This window comes from Myodes glareolus, chromosome 2, assembly GCF_982192425.1.
Source record: "Myodes glareolus chromosome 2, mMyoGla1.1, whole genome shotgun sequence".
Taxonomy (NCBI): Eukaryota; Metazoa; Chordata; class Mammalia; order Rodentia; family Cricetidae; genus Myodes; species Myodes glareolus.
Window position 1 is genome coordinate 136,934,426 of NC_142027.1, and position 26,966 is coordinate 136,961,391.

Genomic DNA, 26,966 nt, shown 5'->3' on the forward strand with positions numbered 1-26,966 from the left:
CTACTCTCCCAGCATCCTGCCTGCCATGCCCGCTGCCGTGCTTCCCATCCTGACGATAACCAGTTAGCCCTCTGAAACTGTAAGGAAGCCCCCGATTCAACGCTCTCTTTGATAGGAGTTGCCTTGGCCATGGTGTCTCTTCCCAGCAATCGAGGAGCGGCAGACAATGGTGTTGGGGTGTAGCTTGGCCAATCTCATGGAACCAGCATACGTGGAAGAAAATCGAGAGTTCTGCTGGGTGGGAAGATACGGGTGTGAGTGTGTGTCACGTGTGCAGAGCTCCAACGCTGCAGCTGTATTCTAAGCGTGGGTGCTGGGGAGAAATGGGTCTCTGCGGGCAATGCAAGTGATGACGGGGTGTGTGGGAGGGCGGGTCTCGAGTTGCGTGGGCGGGGTGTGTGGGAGGGCGGGTCTCGAGTGGCGTGGACTGGGTGTGTGGGAGGGCGGGTCTCGAGTTGCGTGGACAGGATGTGTGGGAGGGCCGGTCTCGAGCTGCGTGGACACACTAGGAGGGCAGCAGGGATGCTCTAACTGGCTGTGTGTTAACAGTGCGAGGGCACTATCAAACGCGTAGTTCTGTAATGGGGATGTGGGGTACACTAAGTGTTTACAGGGGTGTTTGGAGATGGTTCTGACACTTAAGGATGTATGTCTAGGGAGAGCAGTGGGAAGGGAGCTGCTTGGCCACAGACTGCACACAAAACTCAGAGGACCTAGCACAAAGCCAATGCCAGGAAAACCGTGTCCTCTTTATATTTCTCTGACGGAACTTTAGCCACTCCCTCCCCCACCCTATTGTGGGAGGAGTCTCCCTATCCCAACCTTCAGATCTCAGGGAGCTGAGGCCCCTGCAGACTGAGCTAACAGGAGGGAGAATCACTGTGAGCTTCATTATTTATGGTGTAGCCTTAGGAAGTGGGATGAGTCTGTGGGGACAGCGAAGAAAGCAGGACAACACAGGAGCCCCTCTCCTCTCCTAATCACTGTAGGGCAGCCCACTCCTTTCTGTCTGAAGGTGGGATTCCAGCTGCCAGGGCTATTCCAGGCTTCCCGCTGCAGCCGTCCTGTCCATTACCCCTCGCACATTTAAGCAGATCATAAGCAGCTCCCTGCGCCGCCACGGCAACTCCGACTATCGCTAATAACTTGGAGTTCATCTTGTACAAAGCAGGCACTGGGTTGTGAGCAGCAGAGAACTGACCCGGAGATCTAGGTCAGCAAAGTGCCCGCCGGCGAGACACCGCTCCTTTGATTTTAGAGACGCACCAACCATGTCGGCGCTTCGCAGAGTCCTGATGCAGGTCAAGTGGGATGGAGCCATTAGGGAGGCAAGAAGGAAAAGCAAGCGGGCAGAAATGAGAATTCTGAACAGCGACACATCCCAGCATACCCGACTCTGGGCACAGGCACAAAAGCGAAGGAGGGTGACTTCCTGCTTGTCTAAGCAATAGGTCATTTAGGGGATGTGTGCACCAGGGCATTTGTAGCCACCTTGTTTACCTCAGGGAGATCTGAATTCCACATCGGTATGACATTCTACAGCCAGGAAGACACTGCCTATGAAGAGCCCAGAACCTCACGGAAAATCAGTGTCAGTGCGCTAAAGACAACAGGATGGTAAAGACTGTAACTGCCTTTGTCCTGAATCACAAATACACGAATGGGATGAGAAAGCTGCTAGAACATTCTAGCAGCATGAAATTCCAAGGGGCAAGCTTCCCTTCCTTGTTCACAGAATCTCCTAAATTCTCCCAAATTAGCTTACTGCTCATTTCATGGTGGTATAAATAACAGAGGCTAGCAGGCACTTTCTGCAAGGGGCCAGAGAGTCAATTTTCTTTACTTTGGGGAGCCATATGCTTCCTTGCAGCCTCTCCACCCTCCTGCTGTACTGAGAAGGCAGTCAGTCAAGGCCCTGTCAATACACGAGCATGGCGGTGTTTCAATAAAACTTTACTTGTAAAAACAAGTGACAGATGGGGTTTGTCTGACAGGCTAGAGTTTGTTGATCCCAACAAACTGCATATTTTGTGAAATATATACAGGTGAAAACTATATATTTCCTTTATCTTTTTTTTCTTTCTGTCACCCTGTCTCCCCACTCCACTACCCCCTCCCCAGGATCAGGAATTGAATCTAGAACCTTTTTAAGATGTTTAGATTTTGATGCCGGGTCTTATTAAGTTGTTCACATTGGCTTTGAACTTGTAATTCTTTTGCTTTGACCTCCCAAGCATCTTGAATGACAGGCAGGTGCCACCAGGCTCAGCTTAAAGGACACTTTTTAAAAAGGTAGACCATGGTATAAGCTAAAGTCTAACTGTTGCCTGAGACAGCTGTCTGGAACCATGAGGAGGTTGCTGTGAGGTAATGGTGTGACCTCCGGAAACTCTGGTTGCCATGGAGGACCAGGGTCACAGGAAGAGCTGGCTTGCGGGGGCTAATGTTGTCTCTTATCATTTTGGTCTCTCAGCTTGGGGTACCAGCCCTCTTTTCTCTACTGAGTCATGTCCCGTGTCTTTCTGTGCCTGGCTCATCTCCTTCCGTTTTGAGGAACCAAGAAGGCTGAAGGTACTGAAGCTTGGGGCAAGGGAGGAAGTCACTTACATTGTATTGGAGGTGACAGGATGCAGGATGACTTGGGGCGCCCGGGTGGGCGTCTCTGGTACAGGCACCACATCTGAGAGGCAGAGAGCAGATACACAGAGATCAAACATGGAACCCATGACCCTCACCCGCCCAAGAGACACAGCAGCCAGCAACCCTAGCCTGTGTTATGGATTCCAGTGTTGGCCAGTTTCCTTTCCCCCTGCCTCACCCACTGAGATGGACCAGCATTCTAGAGATGCTGCATACACATTCTCACTGCCAAGGTGACTAGACAGGATGCCTAGGCATCCACTGCCCATCCCTGAATCCTCCTCACGCCTCGCACCGCTTTGGATCAAGGAGACTACTCAGTTCACACCTCGGTCCAGCTCAGGTCCCTTTGACTTGCTGACCCTCTCGGTTTCCACCGTGCTGGGTATATCCTTGGGTCCCTTGGTGCCCTTGGGATCTCCCACCCTTACCTTCTCCTCTTCCATGTCCAGAGGTTATCCTGGAGTGTAGAGACCCCACTAGTCTCCTCTCTGCTCTTGACCTCTCTGCACCAGCCCCAGCAACCCCTGCTCCTCAGAGGGCTGGCCCCCAGGACACTCACCTGGGAAAATGAACTGCTGCTTATATTTGTAGTAGTGGGAGGCTTGCAAAAGACAGAGAACACGGCGTGAGTACCACCCGAGTGCTGTCTTATGGGTACCCAGCCCCATTCCCATTGTCAGGGCAGAGTCGTTCTCTGTCCACCCCCAGAGTGCCCACGCTGCAGCAGACACCCTGATTATAAGGGAGTAGGAAGATGTGGGTCCCAACCACTTGACATCTCACACTCCCGAAAATCAGCCACCCTGCCAGAGGCGCAGTGACATACACACCATCACTACCATCACCACCACCACCACCACCACCAGGAAGCTATAATCCAAAATCATCTTCGCCTTTACAGATCCTTAAGGCAAATTTTTGGCATCAAATTTTGCATCTAATTATTTTCTTTACACTATAATAAAATGGTAATAAACACAGCAACTCCCAACAGCACTAACAGATCCCTTAACAGCAGAGACAGATCCCTTAATAGCAGAGATTCCTGTTGCTACCCGTGGGTTGCAAATCCCTTGGGGGCACATATCAGATACCCCGCATATCAGATATTTACACTACAATTCATAACAGTAGCAAAACTAAAGTTATGAAGTAGCAACAAAATAGTTTTGTGGTTGAGGGGGTCATTACAACATGAAGAACTAACTAAAGGTTCACAGCGTTAGGAAGGATCAGAACCATTGTTCTATAGTCTGGAGGCTGGAACAGTAAAATGAGTCTTAAAGAGCCATGAACAAGGCATATGGTTTGGGCTTCTTGGAGACTCCAACCCAAGCCCTTTGGGCAGGTGGTTTATCTTCTCTAGTAAGCATGGTCAGCAGAAAGTCCAATCTAGTACTTCTTGGCTCCCCAGCAGTTCTCCTCAGTCTGCTTTGTTCTGACATCACTTCCTGTTGGCCTTCTTGCCTGCCTCTTAAGGGATTGAATTTGGCATAATCCAGGACACTCTGTGCCCCTCAGAATCTGCACTATAATCCCAGCTACAACCCTTTGGTCACAGCGGGTGCAGGCTTGTGGATTAGGATGTGAACATCTTTCTCCCTTCTCTCTTGCTCTTTCAGAGAGCAAGACCTTTCCTCACTTGCCATAATCATGGATTAATTTCTGAGTTTAACAAGAATAATTATTCAAAAGATGATCCCTGAATCTCACTTGCTGATTCTCTCCGACAACTTACTCTACCTCTGGTCCATGCACTAAAGGTCAAGGTTTCTAATTTGTCACCTGGTCCTTTGCAGTACAGTGCACAGGGTGTGAACAGGTCAGTTTATTTTCCCACCCTCTCAATAAGCACAGTGGTTAGCAGAGATGGGGTTACATTCAAGTTACTGCAGAATCTGGCACCAGAAGCAACTTGAGTGCCTTCAGGAATAGGGATAGCCAACTGTCCCTTGACTCTTCCCTGTGAGGACCCAGGTCTGGGCCTGGAGTCTAGAAGTTGACCAAGTAGTGTTGAGAATTTGCTCTGCTTATGTCCCTTGTAAAATCCAAGGAAACCATTCCATGTCTCAGTGTCTACAGACAAAATGTGGACAATACTAGTCACAGAGAGATGATTCGGGGACCACCACTCCTCAGAAGGGTACAGTGGCTCCTGAGTGGGGACAGCTTGGGACACCTATGGAATGCACATGTAGCCTCCACACATGTGTATACATTTTCCTGGTGGTGAGTCCCTAAGCAATACATGAGAACTATTTATACAGCTTTCACCCAGTGATCACTGCTACATGTTACCTAGAGATGGTTTAGCCTATGGAAGGATGAGGTCACCTGGGGAGAGGTGGCCTTCAAGATATGTGATCTAGAGCAGCTTCACTACCTAGACAACAGAATGCTAATGATTTCATGTATGCTGCGAATACCATTGGTGAATAAAGAAACTGCCTTGGCCTGTTGATAGGGCAGAACTTAGGTAGGCGGGGAAAACTAAACTGAATGCTGGGAGAAAGGAGGTGGAGTCAGAGAGAAGCCATGCAGCTCCTGCCAGAGACAGATGCCAGTCCAAACTTTATCTGGTAAGCCACAGCCATGTGATGGGTGGTACACAGACTAATGGAGATGGGTTAAATTAAGATATAATTGTTAGCCGATGAGAAGCTAGAGCTAATGGACCAAGCAGTGATTTAATTAACATAGTTTCTGTGTGATTATTTCAGAGCTGAGCAGCCAGGGACCAACAAGTGGCCTTCCTACAACGTCAGAGTGTTAGAGCAATTGACTGAGTTGTCCTTTGTATCATGTTAATAAAGTCTTTTGTCACCTTGTCTCCACCCCATCCCCTTCTCGTTACATTGGGTATAAAAGCTCCAGAAGGATAGCCGCAGGTGACTTTCAGTAATCACTGGAATGCCCTCTCGGCACTATTTTACAGTTTCTCTCTTATTTTTTATGCCTCTCTGTATTCTTTACTTATATTTCTAAATTCCCATGTCCCTCCCCTGGCAAGAGATATTTTTGTTGAGGCTGGTCCCCGATACACAAGGACATGAGCATCCTTGGACTGTGATATTCATGAGACTCCAGGAACCCTGGATCTGTGGGATGAATGCATTAGCAAGTGCTGAAGAATGAATTCCCGGCTCTGTTAACCAACAGCCAGGGATGATTTAGAACCAAGAGACAGCCAGATAGCTTCAAGTGCTAAACTGTTTGTTGGGGGTGCAAATGAAACACTCCCCTTGAGGCTGAAGTTGATTAACAAGCTCCTTCCAGACAGAGTCACAGGAGCGCCAAGTTCCCACACACATAGGCAGGGAACTTGTTGGGGATTGACTAAACCACCGCTTTTTATTGAAGGCTCAGAGTAGAAGCTTTTGGCTCAGCCTGTTTCCTGGTCTGGAGTAGCCTCAGAATGCCAGTGGGTTTATTTTGATTCTGGAACGTAAGTGTACAGACCAGGAAACAATTTGTTAGGGATCACCAAAGTACAGCTGTCAAAAAAAAAAAAAAAAAAAGGGACAGCTCACAAGTTCAGAAGCCTTGTTGGTTCCACAGTTCCGTACAATCTCACACACAATCCTTTGGTCAACAAAAGGTTAAGATTATAAAACGAGAAACTACCACATCTCAGAGGGCGCAAATGATCTCGCCACTCTGCCCCCAGGCTCTGACTACAGTGGGGGACTCTTAACCTTCATTAAAGGTAGGATGACGGTCAAGTTCTTAACAAGAAACAGGAGGACCACGTGTTCAAGGCTGGCCTGGAGTGCATAGCAAGAACTTGGTGTTTGCTTTATAAAAAAATGTTAACTCATGTCCTAATCTTGGAGACATGTGGCTCCATGGCCTGATCCAGCAAAGGGACTTTACAGATAGGTTTATATGGACTCTTGAGACAGGAGCTCTCTTGGACTACGTGAATGAATCTAATGTGATTATAAAGGTCACTATAAGAGGGAAATCAGAGGCCATGGAGGGTGCTGCTCACTGACTTGCTCCTCATGGCTTGCTCACCCTGCTTTCTTATAGAACCCAGGACCACCAGCCCAGGGATGGAGCCCATTGATCACTAATTGAGAAAATGCCTGACAGATGGATCCCAGGGAGGCATTTCCTCGACTGAGGCTCCTTCCTCTCTGATGGCTCTAGCTCGTGAGCAGCCCGTACATAGGGGACGATAGTGACCCAGGTTGAATAACGAAGCTGTAAACACTGGAGCTGAAGAAAGCAAGAAAACAGCTCCTTCGCCATAGCCTCTGGGGTAACCTGGGATCACAAGGAGCTTTCTCCCCTGTCAAACCTGCTCTGGACTTCTAACCTCAGGAATGGTCCACGTCTTTACGCTGTTTGAAGCAGTTGAGTTTGGGGTCATTTGTCACAATGGCAGTAGGACTCTAATACTACAGAGCCATGTCAAGCTGTGTTCATGGTCTTACATTAAGTCTCTGACACACAGAAGATGCTCAACGGGTGTCGCCTGATGCCCTCTGAAGGTCAAGAAGACAATTCTGAAGAAGAAAAACTAGAATCCTGAGAAGTGTTGAGGATTTGAGGCGTTAATCCATTATTTTATGCATTCATCGAACACCGTGCTATTCCACAGATATTAGTATTCAGTCAGGTTTCCTGTTCTTAAGGTGTTGGCATATGGTTGGAGGGGACAGACAGTGAACAAGTTAATAAATAAATCCCCATGATCACATAGCAAAGTGGAGCAGGGTTCAGAAGAGAGGAGGTATTGCCCAAGACCAAGTGGAAACTTAGAAATCCTACTGGCTCTCGGAGGGTGACATCATGGTTACTGCGGAGACTCAGATCTGGCCAACATGCTGACAGTAAATGACAGGTGAGTGTGGGACATCCATATAACCTGTGCCATGTGTACACACACACACACATACACATGTGTACACACACACCATATACCCACACATAGGTACCATGTACCTATGCATATATACTACATACATACACCATACTTACCACATACACACGCACATATGCTACATGCTCATGCACACACACCACACACACATGAACACATACCATATACTCACACACACGCGCACACACCACACATATGCACATACACCACACATGTGCACATACAAATACACCATACACACACAATATATACACTACTACACACACACCGCACATACCCTATATACATCACACATGTACACAAACACCATACTCACATATACCACACCTACATCACATATAACACACACACATACACACACACACACACACACACACACACACACACACACCATAGAACAATACAGAAGAAAGGGCAGAAAGAACTAAAAAGCCAGAGGGTGAAGAAGAGCTTGATGATACGTTGCCATCCAGATACGATGTTGCCATGGCAACCATGAACACACAGCAGCAGTGGACACTTGCACAAGACTGGACCTCAACTTTTCCCACAGACAGAGGAGGTGCCCACGAGGCCCCTCTTTTCCTGAGAACCTGCTGCCTGTGGGTGTTAGCTGGAGAAGGGGATGCCACTTTCTCGGTTGGTCTAAGTACTAGAGGACAAGATGGGAAGAAATGACTCAGAAGGAAAAGGTGGGGATACTAGAGCGGAATGGGGTGACTATACCACCATCCATTGTATATACATAGGAAACTAAAAAGGAAATTAAAAGAAATCTCGCTGTGTCCACCAAAGGCAGACTCTACTCTGTTTCTTTAATTTTAAGACACCAGAATCTTTTGTTCCCTGCAGTAGATTGCGTGTGTGTATGTATGTATGAGCATGTGTGCAAGTGCATGAGTATGTGTATATGAGCAAGTGTGTAAGTGCATGAGTGTATGTATGTGTGTGAGCAAGTGTGTAAGTGCATGAGTGTATGTGTATATGAGCATGTGTGTAAGTGCATGAGTATGTGTGTGTGTGAGCAAGTGTGTAAGTGCATGTGTGTATTGTGTAAATGCATGAGTATGTATGCACATGTGAGTGTGTGTGTGTGCATGTAAGTACATGAGTGTGTGTGTGTTCTCTGTGTTGTGTGCTAGGATGGTTCCAAAAAAAAAAGATATCTGGAGGTTCCACCCAGAAGTCCCTTCATGCCACTTGCCATGGGGACATCAAAGCCACTCAAACCAAAGCTGGGGTCTAAAATCAGATTCATCCGTGCTCAGAGCTGCTCCCCACTGACCTACACTGGGTTTTTCCACAGGGCAGGAAGGCTCAGGAAAGGATGGAAAACAGTGGTCAGTCCAGGGGGCCAAATGTCACCAGCGCCCAGTCAGCACATGTCACACTCGGTTTGCTAACATCTTATTCCCCATGTGCTCTGAGGTAACCAGGGAAGTTAAGTTGGCTATTAACCTCACAGCTCCTTTCGGACACCCCTGAATGTTCTAGATTAATCAATTCTAGCGATACAGTTACATCCAAGCGTTAGTTTACATAGTCTTAAGAACTCAACATTGCCACCAGCCACGCTCCAGGCTCCACTCCTCCTCTTTAGGGGCTCAGAATCAAAAGTGTGACAGGGAGCCAGGAGCCTGACACCCTGGGAGCTTCTGCCTGGGTTCTGGGACACCAAGCTTTGTTTCCCACTTCAGCATCACAGCCCATAGTTCACAATCACTCACTCACACCCACTCCCCCATTCCACACATGACAAAAAGGGGGTGGGGGAGCGGAGAGCCCTCTGCTAGCCAGGCGCGGAAGCACACTCCAGAGGCAGAGAGGCAGGACAGCGAGAGCTTGTCTCAAAAGGAAATTCCCGAGTGTTTATGTGCTAGCGGTGTCAAACGGCGCAACCACTCGGGGAGGAACCACTCTTGTGTTTTCCTTATGAACTACACACATGGGCAAGGGCATGACACGGTCATGCAATGCTCACCTCACACACAAGGTCCCAGCCCCACAAACAAAGACATTGAAACCTGCCTGCTAATTACCAACAGCCAAGAGGTCCTGGCAGATTTTACACATGCCACGCATAAACCCACGAAAACAGTTCACAAGAAACAGAAGGATAATATACCAATTATTTTGCAAATCAGTTATTCCTTCCACCTGAAACCCACGGTGAGTATCCTTGTATTCTGGGAAATCTCTGCAGAGTACTGAGTCCCTTCAAATGGCAGCAAAGCTTCGTTCCCCTGCGTTCAGCCCTTCTCTTGATGAGCACATGACATGATTCCAGTTCTTCACTGTTGCAGTAACTAATGCCCTTGCACACACGCCTCCTGGTGTCCTCGTATGAGCGTCTGAACAGAAATTGCTAGATGGGACACTGCTCATTCCATTTAAAATCTCAACTGACAAACTAACTTCCTCAGAAAGTGAATCCAATAGTACTGTGTGTGTGTGTGTGTGTGTGTGTGTGTGTGTGTGTGTGTGCACGCACGCACATGCGGAAGCCAGAAGCCATCCTTAGGTGTTCCTCAGGTTCCATCTACCTTATTTTATGAGATAGAATGTGTCACTTTACCTGGGCCAGCTGCCACTGAGCCCACAAGACCCATCTGCCTTCAGTTCCCCAATGCTGGGTCTCTACACATGTTTCATTAGACCAGGCTTTTAAAATAACAAAAGAACAACAACAAAAGAAACATGAATTCTGGGAATTGGACTTAGGTCCTTGTGGTCCTACAGCAGGAGTCTTCCCGCACTGAGCCACCTTGACAACCCTTGCCCAGGAAGAGTCACGATGGAGACCTGGCTGGCCCAGCCTTCCTGAGACCTATGTATAGACTTGGTTGGGCCGGGCAGAGGCAGCAAGACTTTTAGGCATGGTCCACTTGAAGACAGAGAAAGAAAGATCCCTTCTCGGGTCTAATGACAAGGAAGGATGAGGAGTTAACAGTGTCTCTCAAGTGGTTCATTCTCCTGCAGACCGCGGTGACAGAATCAGGTCACACAGTGAGGGAAGGAAATCCAGGACCTCAACACTGTTCATTCTGAGCCATGTCTGGCACCTGGGCTGGGACTTGTGAAGTGACCCTGCTCAGGCGTGTGTCCATGGGAGCCTCAGTACAGCAACCTGTCACCATCTCAACCAATGATTCTCACCAGATATCTGCCAACTCTAACTTGTGACTTAGCTAGGTAAAGACATCAGCTTTGTTGCTAAACAAAAGACACATCTCTAAGAGTCCCTGTGCCTTAGTTTCCTCATTTGTCAAGTAGAGTCGATGACTCTTACTTCACATTTCCTCTGAAGCGGAAATGTGGTATGACAGGACAATTGCTCCGTGTATGGTAAGCACCTCCTTGAATCTCTCTGATCACTGGTCCCATGCTGGTTGACTTTGGCAGTGACCCAACGCCCTCCCTCATCTCGTCCCCACCCCCCCCCCACAGTATCCGCTGTAGCCCCAGCATAGAGGTACCTGGCAGGTTGAAGTTCTTTTTCTGTCTTGTGCACTGTGGGGAAGGGTGCAAGGGAGAAGGCGGCGTGGCGCTGGGGGGGAGGGGGGGTGCTGGTGAGGAGGGCGTGGAGGACGTCGTGGATGAGGGGTTGCTGCTGGAGTCTGGCTGGTAAGGGACAGGGATGTGGTCCTGTGGAAAGAAAAACAGGGCAGGGGTCAGGGACAGGCGGGGGAGCAGAGACACGGCAGACGGGGTGAGCTGGGCAGGAAGGGGCTCCCCAAGCCAGCTTCCTCAGCCATGGCTGCCCCTTCTGCAATTGTTAGAGTCTAGGCTAGTTCAGTGAGAGACTCTGTCCAATAAATAAATAAACAAATAAGTAAGATACAAAGTCACTTGAAGACACTTGAAGTCAACCTGTGACCTCCATGGGTGCATGCATAGGCCAACACGTGCACACGCACACAGACAACCTGTGACCTCCACGGGTCCATGCGTGGGCCAACACATGCACAGGCACACAGACAAAACACCCGAGCAAGCCACTTTACGAGGGCTGCACCCCTATGTGGAGGGAAGTTTCTGGAGTGGCAGTCCTGTTTGCTGCTTGAAGTCCAGGCAGGAAAGGCTGCTGTGGCATAATGACATCCACAGAGGTGTTAGCCAAGCACTCTGTGCCTCTTTGATCTGGAGGGGCCCCATGCCGAGGTGCCCAGAGAACTGTTCCTGCTCTGACAGGTCTCCTCCCAAGTGTTTATTAAAGAATCAACAGCCCGACAGCTCCAGAGAGCATGGGTGTGAGCCTTCAGCATCTCCCCTGGCATGCAGCTGGGACCTGCATTGTCTGTCTTGCTCTCAGACCAGCTTCAAGGGAAGGGCAAAGATGGAGTCCTTAAGGGCACGTGCCAAACACCCTTGTTGGATGAACTTAAGAAAACAGGTCAGTGGGTTGAATGTGGCCTCCCACAAGACACGTCACCCAGAAGGCTAGAATCCAATCCCAGTTAGAACAAGGGTTGGCCATTGCAGATGTAATGAAGTCAAAGATGGGACTGAGTCCTGACTCTGAGGATGAATATGCTCCTGAGAGGCAGGAAAAGGGAGAAGCATAAAAAGAAGAGCCTACGAAGATAGATGCAGAGACAGGGGTGATGTCACCGGCAGTCCAGGGCTGCAGAAGCCACCGGAAGCTGGGAGAGGCATGGGTCCTCCTTCAGAGCTCGAGAAGGCAGCTTTACTGAAATGTCGGCTTTAGCAGAGCTGAGTCATAGTCTACTGCATTGATTTACCACAATTAGTCCGTTATTGTCTGGTGAGGGACACCTAAGTTGCTTCCTGGTCACGGTTACTCTGTGTGGGGGGAGGATAAAGCTACTATACATATTCATAAAGAGGTTGCGGGCACATATGCGGTTCTCCAGAGTGATGGCACTGTTTTGTATCCATACTCCACAGTGAGCAACTTTCTCTGTGTCCTAGCCAATACTTAGTGTGCTGTCATTTCTTATTGTGATAGGCATGTGACAGTGGTTTGTGGTGTTGGCTCATAGTGAGTGTCTTCTCCTGAGCCTGCTTGCCCTCTGGATGTCCTTTTGGTTTTGATTTCTGTGGTTATTTACTCAGTTTTGAAATTGGATAGAATTTATTGTTTACATTTTGTTCATATATATTATATTTATATATATATAAACGTTTTTGGTTATTCTAGCTACTTTGCCCTTTCATATTATCTTTACAAAGACAGTGTCTAGGGCTAGAGAGATGTGGTAAAGTGTGCACACCGCTCTTCCAGGGGACCCCAGTCCAGATTGTAGCCCCTACATCATAAGATTCACAACAGTTGTAGCTCCAGCTCCAGGGAATCCAGCACCCTCTTCTGGCTTCCTTGAGTACCCACACTTAATGCGCACATACTCACCCTCACACAATTAAAAAAAAAATAAAACTTAAAAAGCAAAGAACTGGTGTCACTGGGGTCAGAGGACCCACTGACTTGAGGCCACCCTCCCGGTCTACTTCCGGAGAGCTGAGCTCCTTGACAGTGACCTGCTGGTGCCTTCTAGTCTCTTGGCTATTCTTACAGCATCTCACTTTGTGGAGCTGGGTGGGTAGGGCTCTGTTCTTTGCACCTACAGCCAGGCAGCGTGTAGGATCTTCCAACCCCGTGCTCACAACTGGAAGAGCCACAGCCTCTGTTGCCACCACAGACGGCCGTTTGGATGCCCTGACGTAGGGGTCTAGGGCTGGAGGCTGTTCCCTGAAGGAGCTGGGAGATGCTATTGATTTTGCTTGTCCACCGTCTCTCCATATCCTGTGTTTATCTCTCCCACCCCTCTCTGTCTCCTCCATTCCCTCTTTCTTCCATCACTTCATCTTCTCTCCCCTCTAGCTCCTCCTCATCATTTATTCCTTTCTCACTCCCATTTTCCCCTCATCTTTCTACCCCTTTTCTTCTCCCTCTACCTTTCCCTCCTCCTCCCTTATCCCTCTCCTCCTCTTCTCATTCCATTCCTTTGTTTCTCCCTTTCTCCCCACACCTCTTCCTCTTCTCCTCCTCCTCCTCTCACTCACTTTCCTCCTCCCCGGTCCTCCCCCCGCTTTACTGTCTTTCCTTCTTCTCCCCACTCTCTCATCCCTGAGCACTTAGTGCTGGACCAAATCCTTTCTACATACAACACATCCAATCCTCTCAACCACCCCTCCTATCACGCTGACCGTTTCACAGAGGGGGAAAGGAAGACAAATGCACTTTGAACCGGCCTGATCACAGCAGCATGGCAAATTAAGGAGCCGTGCTACAAACCCAAGCTTTCTGACTCCCCAAATCCTCCTTCTGCCAACCTGCCAGGTGAGGAGGCAGGGCCTGTATGACCCCAGATGGATGGACTAGGCCAAAGAGGAGGACAGACTGGCTGAGAAACCTGTCCCCGAACCATATCTTGCCTGTGGACAAGACTCTGCATGAAGCAAGGCAAAAAATAACGCAGCCTGGAGAGTGCCTGTCCGCCTTCGTGGCAAAACTGCTGTCTGGGTAGAGGCCAATTTCTGCCCCTTCCTGAGTGTCCCTGCTGGCAGACATGCACAACAATGTCACTCTGGCTCGTCCATCTGACCCATGTTTCTGTCCCATCTGACATCAAGAGGCTCCAGCACCGGTTAAGCCAGACAGAAAGGTCTCGGAGTGGCTTTGAGCTCCTGGCCCCTGATGATGTCACCCAGGGAAAGATGGGTCTTAAGATATGCACAGTCACTTCTGGAAGAACAGGACACTGTCCTGCGTCTCCTCGCTCCTTCCCTCTTTCTCTCTCCCCTCTCAGCAGTGCCATAGATGGAAGCCAGAGCCTTGCATGCACTAGCCAAGTTCTTATCCACTGAGACCAGCCCTGAGACTTCCAGAAGCAACCAGAGTAAATGGTCCCGGATTTGACGCTTTGCGCGAAGCTCTGAGATCAAAGACAATGCTCCTTCCGGTTCCCTGGATATCTACTAGGCACCAGGAACCTCACGAAGCATCTTCGAATGCTGATTAACTGACGCTGCCTCAGGGACAGATCTCCACCAAAGCTGGTGTTCTTAACAGGCACTGTGAGCATCATAAAGCAGGGACCCCAAACCCCTTCCCAGTGGCAACCGGCATCTCCCTTGCCTAACTTCAAGTCCTGCATACAGTGCAGTTGCCCCCTTAGTGAAGAACTGTGGGAACAACACTGCCGTGGTCCCATGAGCCGTCATGGAAGGAGCACAGGTGCCATGGAGTGGATCTACCGGGGGAAGCCGAGGCTGCCTGACTTCTCTGTCAGGCACTGACTTTGACTCCTCCCAACCCAGGCACCAGGTAGGAGGGTAAAGAAGTCTGTAAAACTATAAGAGCATTTGACGGTAAATATTGCAGGCTTTTCAGCCACGTAGCCTTCTTGTGGCTCATCAACTTTGCTATCACCTAGCCTAAAGGTAGCAATGGACAGAGCGGGCATGGTTTGAATCACACAAAAGCAAGAAGTGGGCTGAGCATGGCCTAGTCTAGATGCGACTAGCCACCAGTTATGGGGGTTTCCCCTGATGGAGCCTCCGGATATTCTAATGCAAAGGTCACACTCCCCCATGGAACTCTGTCCTAATTCCTAGCCCCTAGCCTGAAGACCACAAGTGCAATACAAGTGTGGTTATTATGTACAGCTAATTTGGGGGTGGTTTGCTGTGAAGCAGTAGACAGCTGAAACATGTCCATTTTATATAGAGGAAAACTTTGGGCCAGAGAGATTAAGTTACTTGTCTACATTTTCACAGACCACAAAGCCGGCTGCCAGTCTGCCCTGACCCCAGAACACGGGCTCTTTCAAATGCTAGAATGGTGTAACAAGGAGCCAGAAAGTGACCCCAAGAACTAGCAATAAAAAATGAAGGCCAGTAGCTGCAGGGAAAGCGGAAGTAGACAGGGCTTTGGAGGGGGCCGTGGGAGGTCAGACACAAAGGGTGGGGCCAAATGACACTGCTCTAAGCAATGCGACAAACTGGATGCGACGGCACACACCTGCAATCCCAGCACCCAAGAGGCTGAGGCAGGAGGATCTCAAATTTATGACCAGTAGGGGAATGGTCCAGTGCTTGCTGTACGAGCAAGGGGACCAGAGTCTGGATCCCCGGAACCCATGTAAGTGCTGAGTTAGCAGTGGGGCTCGCCTAGAACCCCATCCTCAAAGGACAGAGACAGTGGAATCCCCAGAGCAAACTGACTAGCTATAGTAGCCCCATTGTCAAGCTCTGCTTTTGATTAAGAAGGCCTTCTTCAGGAATAAGGTACAAGAGACACCAAGGAAGTTCTTGACACTAGCCTCGAACCTCCACATGCACACTTATCACACGCGTGCACCCTCACACGCGTGCCCACAAATACACAAAACCATGCACACACCCACACATCCACACACTCACGAAAATAAAAGAAAATACGTATATAAGTAAAACCAAATTAGATTTGCTTCCCGAAACCAACAGAAAACCAAAGTGGGTTCACTGAGACCCACTCTGGCTATTGGGGGGGAGAGTGGTTGGGGAAGGGAGTCTTCTCAACAGACAGCGCAGTGAAACAAGGCCGCACTTTGCCAAGGAGGAGGACAGCAGTCACCAAGATGCTCATCTGCCATTTGCACACAGATCTGTGCCCTCCCCACGTCTGAGTCGACTCTACGCTTTATCCATCTTTGACATAATACACGGGGGCTTTGTGTGGCCTGAGAAAACCACCTCTTGGCATATGAGAACTTGGCTTGTACTGTGGGGTTGGAATTGTCCCTGGGACGATTTCAGCATAGACCATCAACAGACCAAAGCCAACATGGAGCGCTCACGCCAGAAAGGAAGAGGTACAGATGGCAGCTTGCTGGCCATCCGCTCTTACTCAGAGCCTCCAATGACATCTACCGATCCATCCAAGCGCCTGCCAGAAGATCACCATCCCTTAGTTCAACAGATGTTCAGAAAGCCCACCCCATGTGCACAGCCACTCTGGCAGATGGGGAAGACATCCCAGGCAGAGCAGCCAGGGGTTGAAGGACCACAGGAACCCTTTTTGGTTGCTTCCCACCATCCCAGGGCTCTGTCCCCTCAAGACGTCCGTTCTCCACAGGCCTAATTCTAAACTACGCATTCTGTCCTGAGTAGCTCTTCAACTGATTGCGGGATGTTTCCCCTCTGCCCTGAACATGTGACTGCACACAAACCACCCAGAACCAAGGGTGTGAGTGTCATACCCCTGCTCAATCCCCTCCTCCTTCCCAGCCACCATCTGGCCCTGTCACTGCTATCTGCTCCCCCCATGCTCACCCAGTAAAACCCACACCTTACCTTGTTGATTTTGTTGGTTTTGGGGAGCGTCTGGCTTATGTGTAGATCTGAATATCGTGCTGGCTTCCGGACAGGGTTGTTGATGTCACAGGGGACCGACTCCGTGCGCACTAACCTTGCTGGGTCCGTAGGGGTAAAAACAGCAAAGAGAGTCTAAGAATCACATCGACTTTCATCATGTCAGGAGACCCAGCTCACATCCCAATTCAGAACATACCGGCGACACTGGAAATGACAGCCTTGCACCACCACGACAAATGTTCTGGGTGACCCTCTGTGGTGTGGTTTTGCACTCTTTGTATTATCTGCGGGGTGTGTGTGTGTGTGTGCACGTGTGTGTGTGTGTGCATGTGTGCACGCGTGTACTAACACATGCACTTGGCAGTGTAGATGTGTCACGTGGGTGTGACTGTGGTGGCCTGAGGCTGGCAGCAGGTCTATCCTTGGTCTCGTTCTACCATTATTTTTTGAGATGGGGTCTGCCATTCACCCTGAAGCTCATAGGTTAGCCTAGGCTAGCTGGCCAAAGAGCTTCAGGAATCAGCCTGTCTAGGCGGTCACCCCCAGCACTGGGGTCCCAGGAGTGTCCTGCCATCCTGGCATTTTGACATGACTTCTGGGGATCTAAACTCAGGTCTTTATGCTTGCATGGCGGGGGTCAGTTTACCAACTGAGCCATCTCCCCAGCATCGAGACATGCTTTTTCAAATACTTCTCTTTTGAGCTATTTATTCCCTTACGCGTGGTTTTTGACAATCGAAATAGGGAGCTGCCATCTTTCTGATTGTTTTTCCACACTGTCACTTTGGCACACTGCCTTTTACTTCAGTCTTGAACTTCGCCTGTGATACGAGAGACCCCTGATTCCATGAGACCTACAATAGCATACAAGCCGTGATGGACACCTGTCCCTATGCCTCTAACCGTTTGTTAGGATATCTCTCTTTCATTATGTATAGAGTTTGTCGGGACTAAGAAAACTGTCACACATTGGACCATGTGTGTCCCAAATAAATGCAGATCCCTGCAATGACAGCTCAGCTCCTTCAGCCTCTCCCCTGGGTATTACCCCAGCACCAAAGCTGGGTACACAAGCAAGTTGCTAACTAACTGCTTCCTGGTGGGGAGAGAGCGCCATCCTGAAGAGTCTGCCTCTTGTTATTTCTGTCACTCACAGGGAACACAGTGTGCAGTGGCAGTGAGCGGCTCAAGTTCAGATTTGCCTGCCTACCACCTTTCCTTGTTAGTTGTGTTGTTATGTGGGGTGGGGGTGGGGGGTTGAGGAATTCAAGGTTTGCATTGACCCAGGGATTTAATTTCTCTGCTTAGCCTGAGCTGCCATTACCATGGAAACGGACTCTATTTTCAACTTCCCAACAACAGGGAGGTGTAGGGGGGGGGGATGCAGGAAGCCAGTGGACTTCTTCAGGGAAGTTTCTCTTTGATTTACTTGTAAGGCACAAGCCCCCTGGAGCCCAGGGAGCATGGCCTTGAAGGCAGGTGAGAGGAAGGAGACCCTCTCGAAATACCAGGCTCAGAAGGAGGCTCATCTCCCTGCAGTCTGGGTCTCACCTTCCTGGGGCCTTAGCCTCCAGAGCCCCCACGAGGGAGCAGGATTTGGTGGGAGGCGAATTCCCCTGTGAAGCTGACCTCAGGCAGGGGCTCAGGAGCTGTGTGAACTCAGGTTTCAAAACAGCCCTGCAGTGCGAGGGGCATTAAGGTGTGGGGTGCGGAGAGGAGAGGCAGGAAGTGTCCCTATCACACTCACTTTTGTTACACAGAACAGAGGCGTGCAGGTGCATTGCCTTAGGAAAGGAAATGGCGGGTGTGGGGTTACCTTGTAGGGGAGGGCTTTACTGGGAGAGGGTGGCCTGCAACCAGGGGAGCCATGATCAAGTCTTGAGTAAGCATTGAAGAGAGACAACACAATCAGACCCAAAAGGGAAGGACAGCCCTTGAAAGCCCTGGGAGAAGCTTCATTTCTTTAATTGTGACCCCTGGTAGATTGGCCTCAGGTCAGGGTAAGCTCCAGTGCCACCCCAAAATCTCAAACCTGGTTGGGGAAGGATGGGAGGATGGAGAGGGTGGTGAAGGAGGAAGTTGGGAGAAGTGAATATGTTCAAAATACATTGTGTGAGATTTTCAAGGAATTAAAAGAAACTAAAGAGACCAAGAATGAGAGAGAGAGAGAGAGAGAGAGAGAGAGAGAGAGAGAGAGAGAGAGAGAGAAGGAAGCAAGCCTGCTCAAGGGAAAAGAGACCTAGATGGCCACCACAGGCAGGACGACAGGGCTGGGGAGGGGAGCAGAGCATAATCCTTCAGAGAAATTCCCAAACAAAGAAAAATATCTGATTTTTATTTGCGGGGGGGCAAGGAAGTACACATCATGTATTTTAGTCTGGGATAGCTTACATGACAAGGAGGAGGGGAGAGCCAGGATGGGACCATAAATTAGAGATTGTAAAAACCACACTATAGATGCTTATTAATTTTCTGTCCCCAGAGAAAAAGAAGGAGAGCAGCTGGAAGCTCACGGCCTGAGCGCTTTAGGCTGTAACATCTGGCCATTTACACGGACCAGCATCTGAGGAGCAGGCTTTGATCTCACAAGATGGAGCGACGTCATCAGGAGAGGTCTCTGCAGGGATGAAATTGCTGTCCCTCTGTGTGGCTCCCGAGCCCTGAGATCTGGCTGGTGAGACTGAGCAATAGCACGTGGGCTTTCAGTTCGCTCCCATTACTCTCAAGTTAGATAGTCAGACGTGGCTGACAGCTGCCTATCCAAGAGCACAGACTTTAGAGATCACCTGGGGCATGGGTCACGGAGGGCTGGGAGTAATGAATCCACAGGACGAGGAATTAGGGAATTATTTTGTAAGCTGGGCTGTGAGACTTTAGGAAGAGTTATCGTCGCCTACCAAGTCCAGGGCAGAGAGCAACACTGTCCTACTAGCTGGGTCGGTCTGTGCACTGCGAAAGGCTTGGTCAGGCTGGCCCAGACCCTCCCAGGACCCCAAAACACAGGACACAGAATGGCCTAAAATGGCTCTGCCCTGAGCCGGACTATCGTTGAATATTAAACTACATAAAGATGTGTTGTATTTGTTTCTGTTGCAGAATATTACTTTAACAGGGTAAAGATGTGTTGCTTTGCCTGCCTAAGGCAGCTGATTGATCTAATAAAAAGCGGAACAGCCAAAAGCTAGGCAGTAGAGGGATGGATGGGGCTGGCAGGCAGAGAAAAATCTAGGAGAGAGAGAGAGAGAGAGAGAGAGAGAGAGAGAGAGAGAGAGAGAAGGGAGGAAGAGAATGAGTGAGAAAGAGACACCCAAGGCCAGCCAGGCAGCCATCAGCCAGCCAGACATGGAGTAGGACATACAGAAGAAAAGAAAGTAAAAAGCCCTGAGGCAAAACATAAACAAAGAGAAACAGGTTAAATTAAGTCATATGAGCTAGCAAGAAATGAGCATTCATAACTAATAATAAGTCTCCGTGTCATGATTTGGGAGCCGGCGGTTGGTCCAAAAGAAAGCCTGCTACACCAGACTCCTCCCCAAGGCCCCTTCTGCGAGACCAACTGAGTGAGCCTGGGCCACACAAAGGAAAGATCCTAGCCAGCACTCTTTTCTGAGTGTGAAGGAAAAGCAATGGAGTGGAAAGAAAAAAGGGAGTGAAAATTAAGACCAGGGCAAAGAGAGTCAGGGGCAGTAGGCACTAAAACCTCAGAAGGACCGGCGGGAAAGCAAGAAATAGGGACAACAGGAGCGCAGGATGGGGAGGGAACATGGCAGGAAAGAAAGTGGGTGGGCAAGGAGCTAGGGATCAGGCTGGGTGGGAGGGTTGCCTGGGATACAAAAGTCTTGAGCCCATGGGGGAACAAGTGTTAAATACTTACCTCCTCGGTGGATGATCAGGAGATGACAGGGCGGGGCTTCTTTGGTACATTTGTTGTGGCACTTTAACCTGAAGGACAGAGAAGAAGCAAGTTGGATGGGTTAACTGAATGCTGGCTTGAAGGATGGATGGATGGATGGATGGATGGATGGATGGATATAAATATGGATGGGTGGACAGACGGAGGGATTAACTGGTAAATGGATGATTGATGGATAGAAGGACTGATGGGTGAATAACTGATGGATAGATAGACAGATAAATATAGACGAGTGGATGAGAGAATGATAGGTGGATGAATGGATGGATGGACGGATGGGCGGATGGACAGATGGTGAACTAATAGATGGGGTAGATGAATAAGCATACAGATAAATGGGTGGATAAATGGATATATATACATACATACATATGTATGTATATATATGTATATATATATATATATATATGGTAGACGATGGGCAGATGAAGGGAGAGAGGACTAAAAGGACAGATGATGGAGGTGGATGAACGAGTGGGTGAAGGAATAAGTAGATGGACAAATGAGATGCCCCAGTGGTCTGGACAACTCCAGGCACCGAGGGCAGTGAGGTGTGAGATGAGCAGAGGCAGCAAATAAAGCTGATCCTTGACAACCCAGATGGTTAACTCTGGAGCGAGGCTTCCAATGTGACTCTCCAGTTCCACCCCGGGTGGTCCAAGAGTAAGCAGTAATTGTTTTTAACAATATCCATGGTAACTTCATGTGTGGAAATGTGCTTTCATCAGCATCAGCATCAACGGCACTCCAGCCTTACTCATCATACCAAGCGCTCAAAGACTCACTCAACAGCCACGACAGTGAACGTTCTCCATACACTAGTTCATTGGAATCTTACAGCGGTAAGAAGTAGCTATTATTGTCTTGATATGAACTGACATGCCCTGGACAAACCCCTAAGCCACTGTACCATAGATAGTCTCTCATCTATTCTAAAGCCTGAAGCTCTTGGGAGACGTCAAACCAAGGCTTACCTTTAGGATGCAATCATTAGCAGGCTTTCAAGAGTGTTAGACACAAGTGAATTTCTTCCAGACAAATCTAAGGAGTCAGTCTTCTTTCCCACCATATTGCCTGACTGCCCAAGGATAATACCACCCTTCCCCCAAGTTACTGCAGTGACAACAGTTAGTACAGAAGAATGGACATCCCACGTGAGATACTGGAAAAGCTCCATACAGACACTCTCTGGATTCACCTGGCATTTTGTGAACCCAAGTCAAGCTCCCAACAGTTAACATCTTTGCCAGGAGACTGCCCTAGGGCTCCCAGCATTGGAAGATTGAATAGAACATCCCACCCACCATTCAGAGGTTAGAGTATGTTTCTTCCCTCTAAAGCTCTCCATAGGATGTTAGCACACCTAGGCACAGGTCAGAACAAGAGCCCAGTCCCATGGTTCTCGACACAGGCTTCCCACCCAACAACATCCGTGCTTTCTGGAAACGTCTCTGGGATTCTCTGCAGAACTGGCATCTCTGAGGCTGGGCTAGAACAAGCCCCGAAGCGACCCAGACGTGTGTGATGCAGGGGAACCTTGGGTCCACTTCTTTTTCACCATCTCTCCCAGATCTGAGAGAGGTCCTGCCTTCATCTCTGACATGGAGACTTTAGACCTGGGGCCTCTGAGCACACAGAGGACAACCCTACCTGGGTGGTACCCGGGTGGCTCCAAACAATCGCAAAGCTGAGCTCTCCTTTTCCATCTGACCATACTGGAGACAGGGTGTCTTCAGATGCTCACCCAGTCGAGACGCAGCTGGACAGCAGACACTAGGGCAGGGACCTCGCTGCCATCCCCTTCTATCTAATATGTTTTTAGGTCACTTTACGTGACTGGCAAAGGATGTTGTTTTTCCATTCACAGTAAAGGGGAGTTTTCATCTTTAAATGAACTTACCACTGTGGTTTGAGTCGGAGGTGTCCCCCAGAGGCTCCCAGCTAGGAGTGCTAGTTTGAAGAAGTAGGGCCTGGCTAATTATGTCACTAGGGGTGGGCTTGGAAGGTCATGCCTGCTTTGAGTCCAGAGTGTTCTTCTGCTTCCTGCTTCATGTCACATGGTCATGTCACTCTGTAGGCCACCACCATGTCTTCCTTGCCATGATGAGTGAAACCCAGAAACTGAGAGCCCAAATAAATCTCTCTGCCCTTCCATTGACCAAGGAACATGATACACTTTAGCCCAAAAGGCAGTAATAAGGTCAGGCATGGTGGCATGCGGCTGTAAGTCTAGCACTCGGAAGGCTGGGATCTTTGCAAATTTGGTGTCAGCCTGGGATACATTCTGAACGTCACTACTTTGCAAGGATTAGATGACACCATGCTTGTAAAGTGTCACACAAATTACCTGCAATATGGTGACTTTCAGTTTGTGTTATCACCAGCATCACCACCATCACCACCATTGCCATCATCATCATCACCATCATCACCATCACTATCATTATCACCACCACCATCACCATCATCACCACCATCATCACCATCACTATCATCATCATCATCATCACCATCATCACCACCATCATCATCACCATCACCATCATCATCATCACCATCATCACCATCATCATCACCATCATCACCATCATCACCATCACCATCATCACCATCACCATCATCACCATCATCATCATCACCATCGCTATCATCATCACCATCACTATCATCATCATGCCCACCAACACTCATGACCCCTGCCATCTCCACCATCATCCACCCTCCCCCATCACCCCTACCATCATATCACCATCATATCCAAATCCCACTTCAGCCTCCAGATAATTATGACCATCCCTCACATATCAGAATAATCAGACCCAACAATTTTCTTAGGATAGTGAAAAATGCACATGAGGGGCGATTAATTCCCAGGATGTTTTTTTGCAAGAAGTGAAGTGTTTCTATTCGTGGAAAAGCGAGTTCGGGCTTCAGGCGGGTGATCTCCAAAACGCGTGCTCATAATTATATCCTGCCAGCATCCTGCCTGCTGGGCAGCCTCCCGGGCCTCTAGGAACCCCACAGCAGCTGCAGAGGCTGCACCCATGGGTCTCCAGTTTGGCTCAACTGGAGCTCGGAGAGATTAGCTCCGACGTTACCCCTTGTGGTACCTATGTGAGTGGGGAGTCCCTGTTTTTCTGCATTTCATTCCGATCTTAGTTCATGACGCTGCTCCATGCCTGCACCATTTATTTCTTCCCACATGAGCCATCTCTCCCCTCAAACACAGGACTTCATCCACTTATTTGCTGTAGCTCCCTGGTACCAAGAGGACACTATTTCCAGTTTAGCTTGGGACTTGATCCACCACTACAACACAGACCCTCTCCCGAGGCCAGAGAGTCTGAGGGTCTCAGCAGAGAAAGAGCCGAGTCAGAGAAGTGGAAATTGTATTAGCTTGAGAAGACCAGTAGGCATCCGATGGCATCCTAGGTCTGTCTCAAGAAGAGCAGTTTGACCCGCATTCCTGTCTCCCAGGATGAAAGTCAGGAGACACGGCACATCAGAACTGAGCTCAGGCCTTTGCTGCTCACAGGCTCTGTGACCCTGGCTGAGCCTCACTTTCTCACTCTGCAAAATGGGGGGCACCCATCATTGCTACTGCTTAGGGTGATTGAGGAAACTGAGGGGACCAAGCAAAACACCCAGAACACTGCCTCAAGCACCATGATCTGTCTCTGCGTGCGTCACCCTTCTCCTTTAGGGACAAAATACCTGACATGGGCAATTTAAGGAGAGGGCGTTAAGGCCAGCTCAGTTCTGAGGGCACACTCCATCCCGGGGGGACGACATGGAGGTATAAGCCTGAGAGAGATGGATGCTGGGGCTCAGCTTGTTTTCCCCTTTGTCCTCAATCCAGAACCCCAGCCCACGGGATGGTGCTGTCCCCATTCAGAGTGGGTCTCCGCACCACAGTGAAACCTTCTGGAAACATCCACGGAGAACACATCCAGAGGTGTTTCCAAGTCGACTCTGAATCCAATCAAGGTGACAGTTAAATTAGGCCATCATTGCCCCCGAGTGTCAGCTCTCGCTGCTTGGAGGGTCGTGGTTTGTGAATCTGCCAGCCATCCGTACCTTTTAATGGCTTTCAACTACTCTATTCTTCCTAAATCAAACTCTGTTCTTTATGAAGATTCCTGACCACCAAAGTCGTTGTTCCTAACCTACACTATTATTATTTAAACACATCTATTTTCCATGCATGCTAAGCATGCTGTGACATTCTGATATGCGTACCCAGTAAGTCATGATCACATCAGGGTTTCTAACCCATCCTGCATTTTATATATTATTTAAAGGGTCCCCTGTCACTATCCGCATATTACAGACAAGGAAACCTCAAGACCATATACGTAACTGGCTAGTTTACGAGAGCAAGGGCTGGCCATCCAGTAGGACCACAGTCATTCCTGCCGGACTCTGCTTCCCCTGGAACTTCCCATGCAGAGCACAGTGGTCTGTAGACCCTAGGTTCAGCCCTGACCCCAGACCAGAGCCATTTTCACTGCCTCTGCGACCCATCTACGGCTCTTCTATCATGCATCATTTCTGGAAGTGGACGGTGCCACTGGGTCTTTCTTTGGGTTGTGAGATTCTGCTCTTTTGGGGGTTAGGGAAGGAGAGAGAATGCACACCCCTAAAGGGTCGTGAGTCTACCCTTCCCCTCCCTTAATCTCTCACGGAGAGAAGAGCCCTAGGGTATCGTTAGTTATGCTGTCCCTGGGTACTCGGGTCTGAGTCATAGACTCATGCCCCACACCATTGTTTATGCGGAGTCTTCCTCTAGACAATATCAGACTGACAAGCTGGTCCCTGCTGGGCTGTTGAGCAGTCAGGGAGACTGTTGGTCTGTCTCCTGTGTTAAGAGCCTACCAAGGCCTTTCTAGAAACACAGGCAGGCATAGCAAGAGCCATTTGCCTACCTCGGCTGCCCAGGTAGTGAGAGTCACATGATCAAGCTGGCTCAGATTTGGTTTTCTGATGGAGATAATGTCTCATTTAATCAGCAGTTCCTTTAGGGGAAATGAAATGTTCTACACAAGTAACTTTTCCTCATAACTGAAGTTTATCCTATTAAGGCTTGGAATTACAAAAAAAAAGTTAGCCATCTTCAAAGGAAGTCTTACATAATTCCTCTCCAAGATGCCAAGCTCTCGGAGGGCAGAGCCAGAGGACGCTGACACGGAAGCAATGTCTTCCTGGAGTCTGTGTGACTGTACTCAGGCACTGGGTCATTCATGTCCCTTGGTCACATCGACAAGAAAGACACACCACTGATGCCTGCTCAGGTCGAACTGACTGAAGCCCAAATCCGTGTGTGTGTGTGTGTGTGTTCATATATGTGTGTGTATGGGTCTGTGTGCTCACATGTGTATGTGAATGCATGTGTATGTGTGTGTTCACATGTATGTAGAGGTGGGTGTTCACATTAATAGATGTCTATTTGGAGGTCAGAGGTCAACCTTGGGTATCACTCTTTAGGAGTCAACAAACTTATTCTGTGAGACAGAATGTCTTACTGCAATCTGGGCCTTGCTGAGCTGTCGAGGCTAACTGGCCAGCAAGCCCTGGGGTCCTCCTATCGCCATCCCCCTGTCCCAGTACTGGGACCACAGGAGTGAATTACTACACATGAACAACCACGGATGGACCACCATACATAAACAACCACACCTGAACCACCATGCATGAACAACCACATCTGAACCACCATATATAAGCAACCACACCTGGACCACCATATATAAGCAACCACACCTGAACCACCATACATGGACAACCACACCTGGACCACCATACATAAGCAACCACACCTGGACCACCTTACATGGACAACCACACCTGAACCACCATATATAAGCAACCACACCTGAACCACCATACATGGACAACCACACCTGGACCACCATACATAAGCAACCACACCTGGACCACCTTACATGGACAACCACACCTGAACCACCATATATAAGCAACCACACCTGGACCACCATACATGAGCAACCACACCTGACATTTTTTAATGTGATTTGGGGATCAGTCAAGGTCTTCATGTTTTTGTGGGGAGCATTTTACTGCCTGAGCCACCTCCTCGGCCCGAGTCACTTCTCTGAACCTGGGGCCTTTCCCTGGTACCTAGGGATTTCCCTGACTTGTCATGCCAAAACACAAGGCAGACATAGTAAGGTTAGCCATGGAGTA

At 49.1% G+C, this 26,966-nt stretch overlaps 1 protein-coding gene across 2 annotated transcripts in view; it reads right to left on the bottom strand.

Annotated features, from left to right (window-relative positions):
- Window positions 1–26,966, bottom strand: part of Ksr2 (kinase suppressor of ras 2) — a 359,771-nt gene that overhangs the window by 71,978 nt on the left and 260,827 nt on the right. Inside the window, exons 8-12 of one of the 2 annotated variants that reach the window (XM_085681325.2) lie at window positions 20,724–20,791; window positions 16,829–16,947; window positions 11,008–11,176; window positions 3,203–3,244; window positions 2,608–2,680 (exon numbers count right to left, since the gene is read on the bottom strand). In XM_085681325.2, the coding sequence (XP_085537451.1) occupies window positions 2,608–2,680; window positions 3,203–3,244; window positions 11,008–11,176; window positions 16,829–16,947; window positions 20,724–20,791 (471 nt within the window). Of the gene's footprint in view, window positions 1–2,607; window positions 2,681–3,202; window positions 3,245–11,007; window positions 11,177–16,828; window positions 16,954–20,723; window positions 20,792–26,966 lie in introns of both variants that reach the window. The other variant, XM_085681322.2, reaches the window with a different exon arrangement.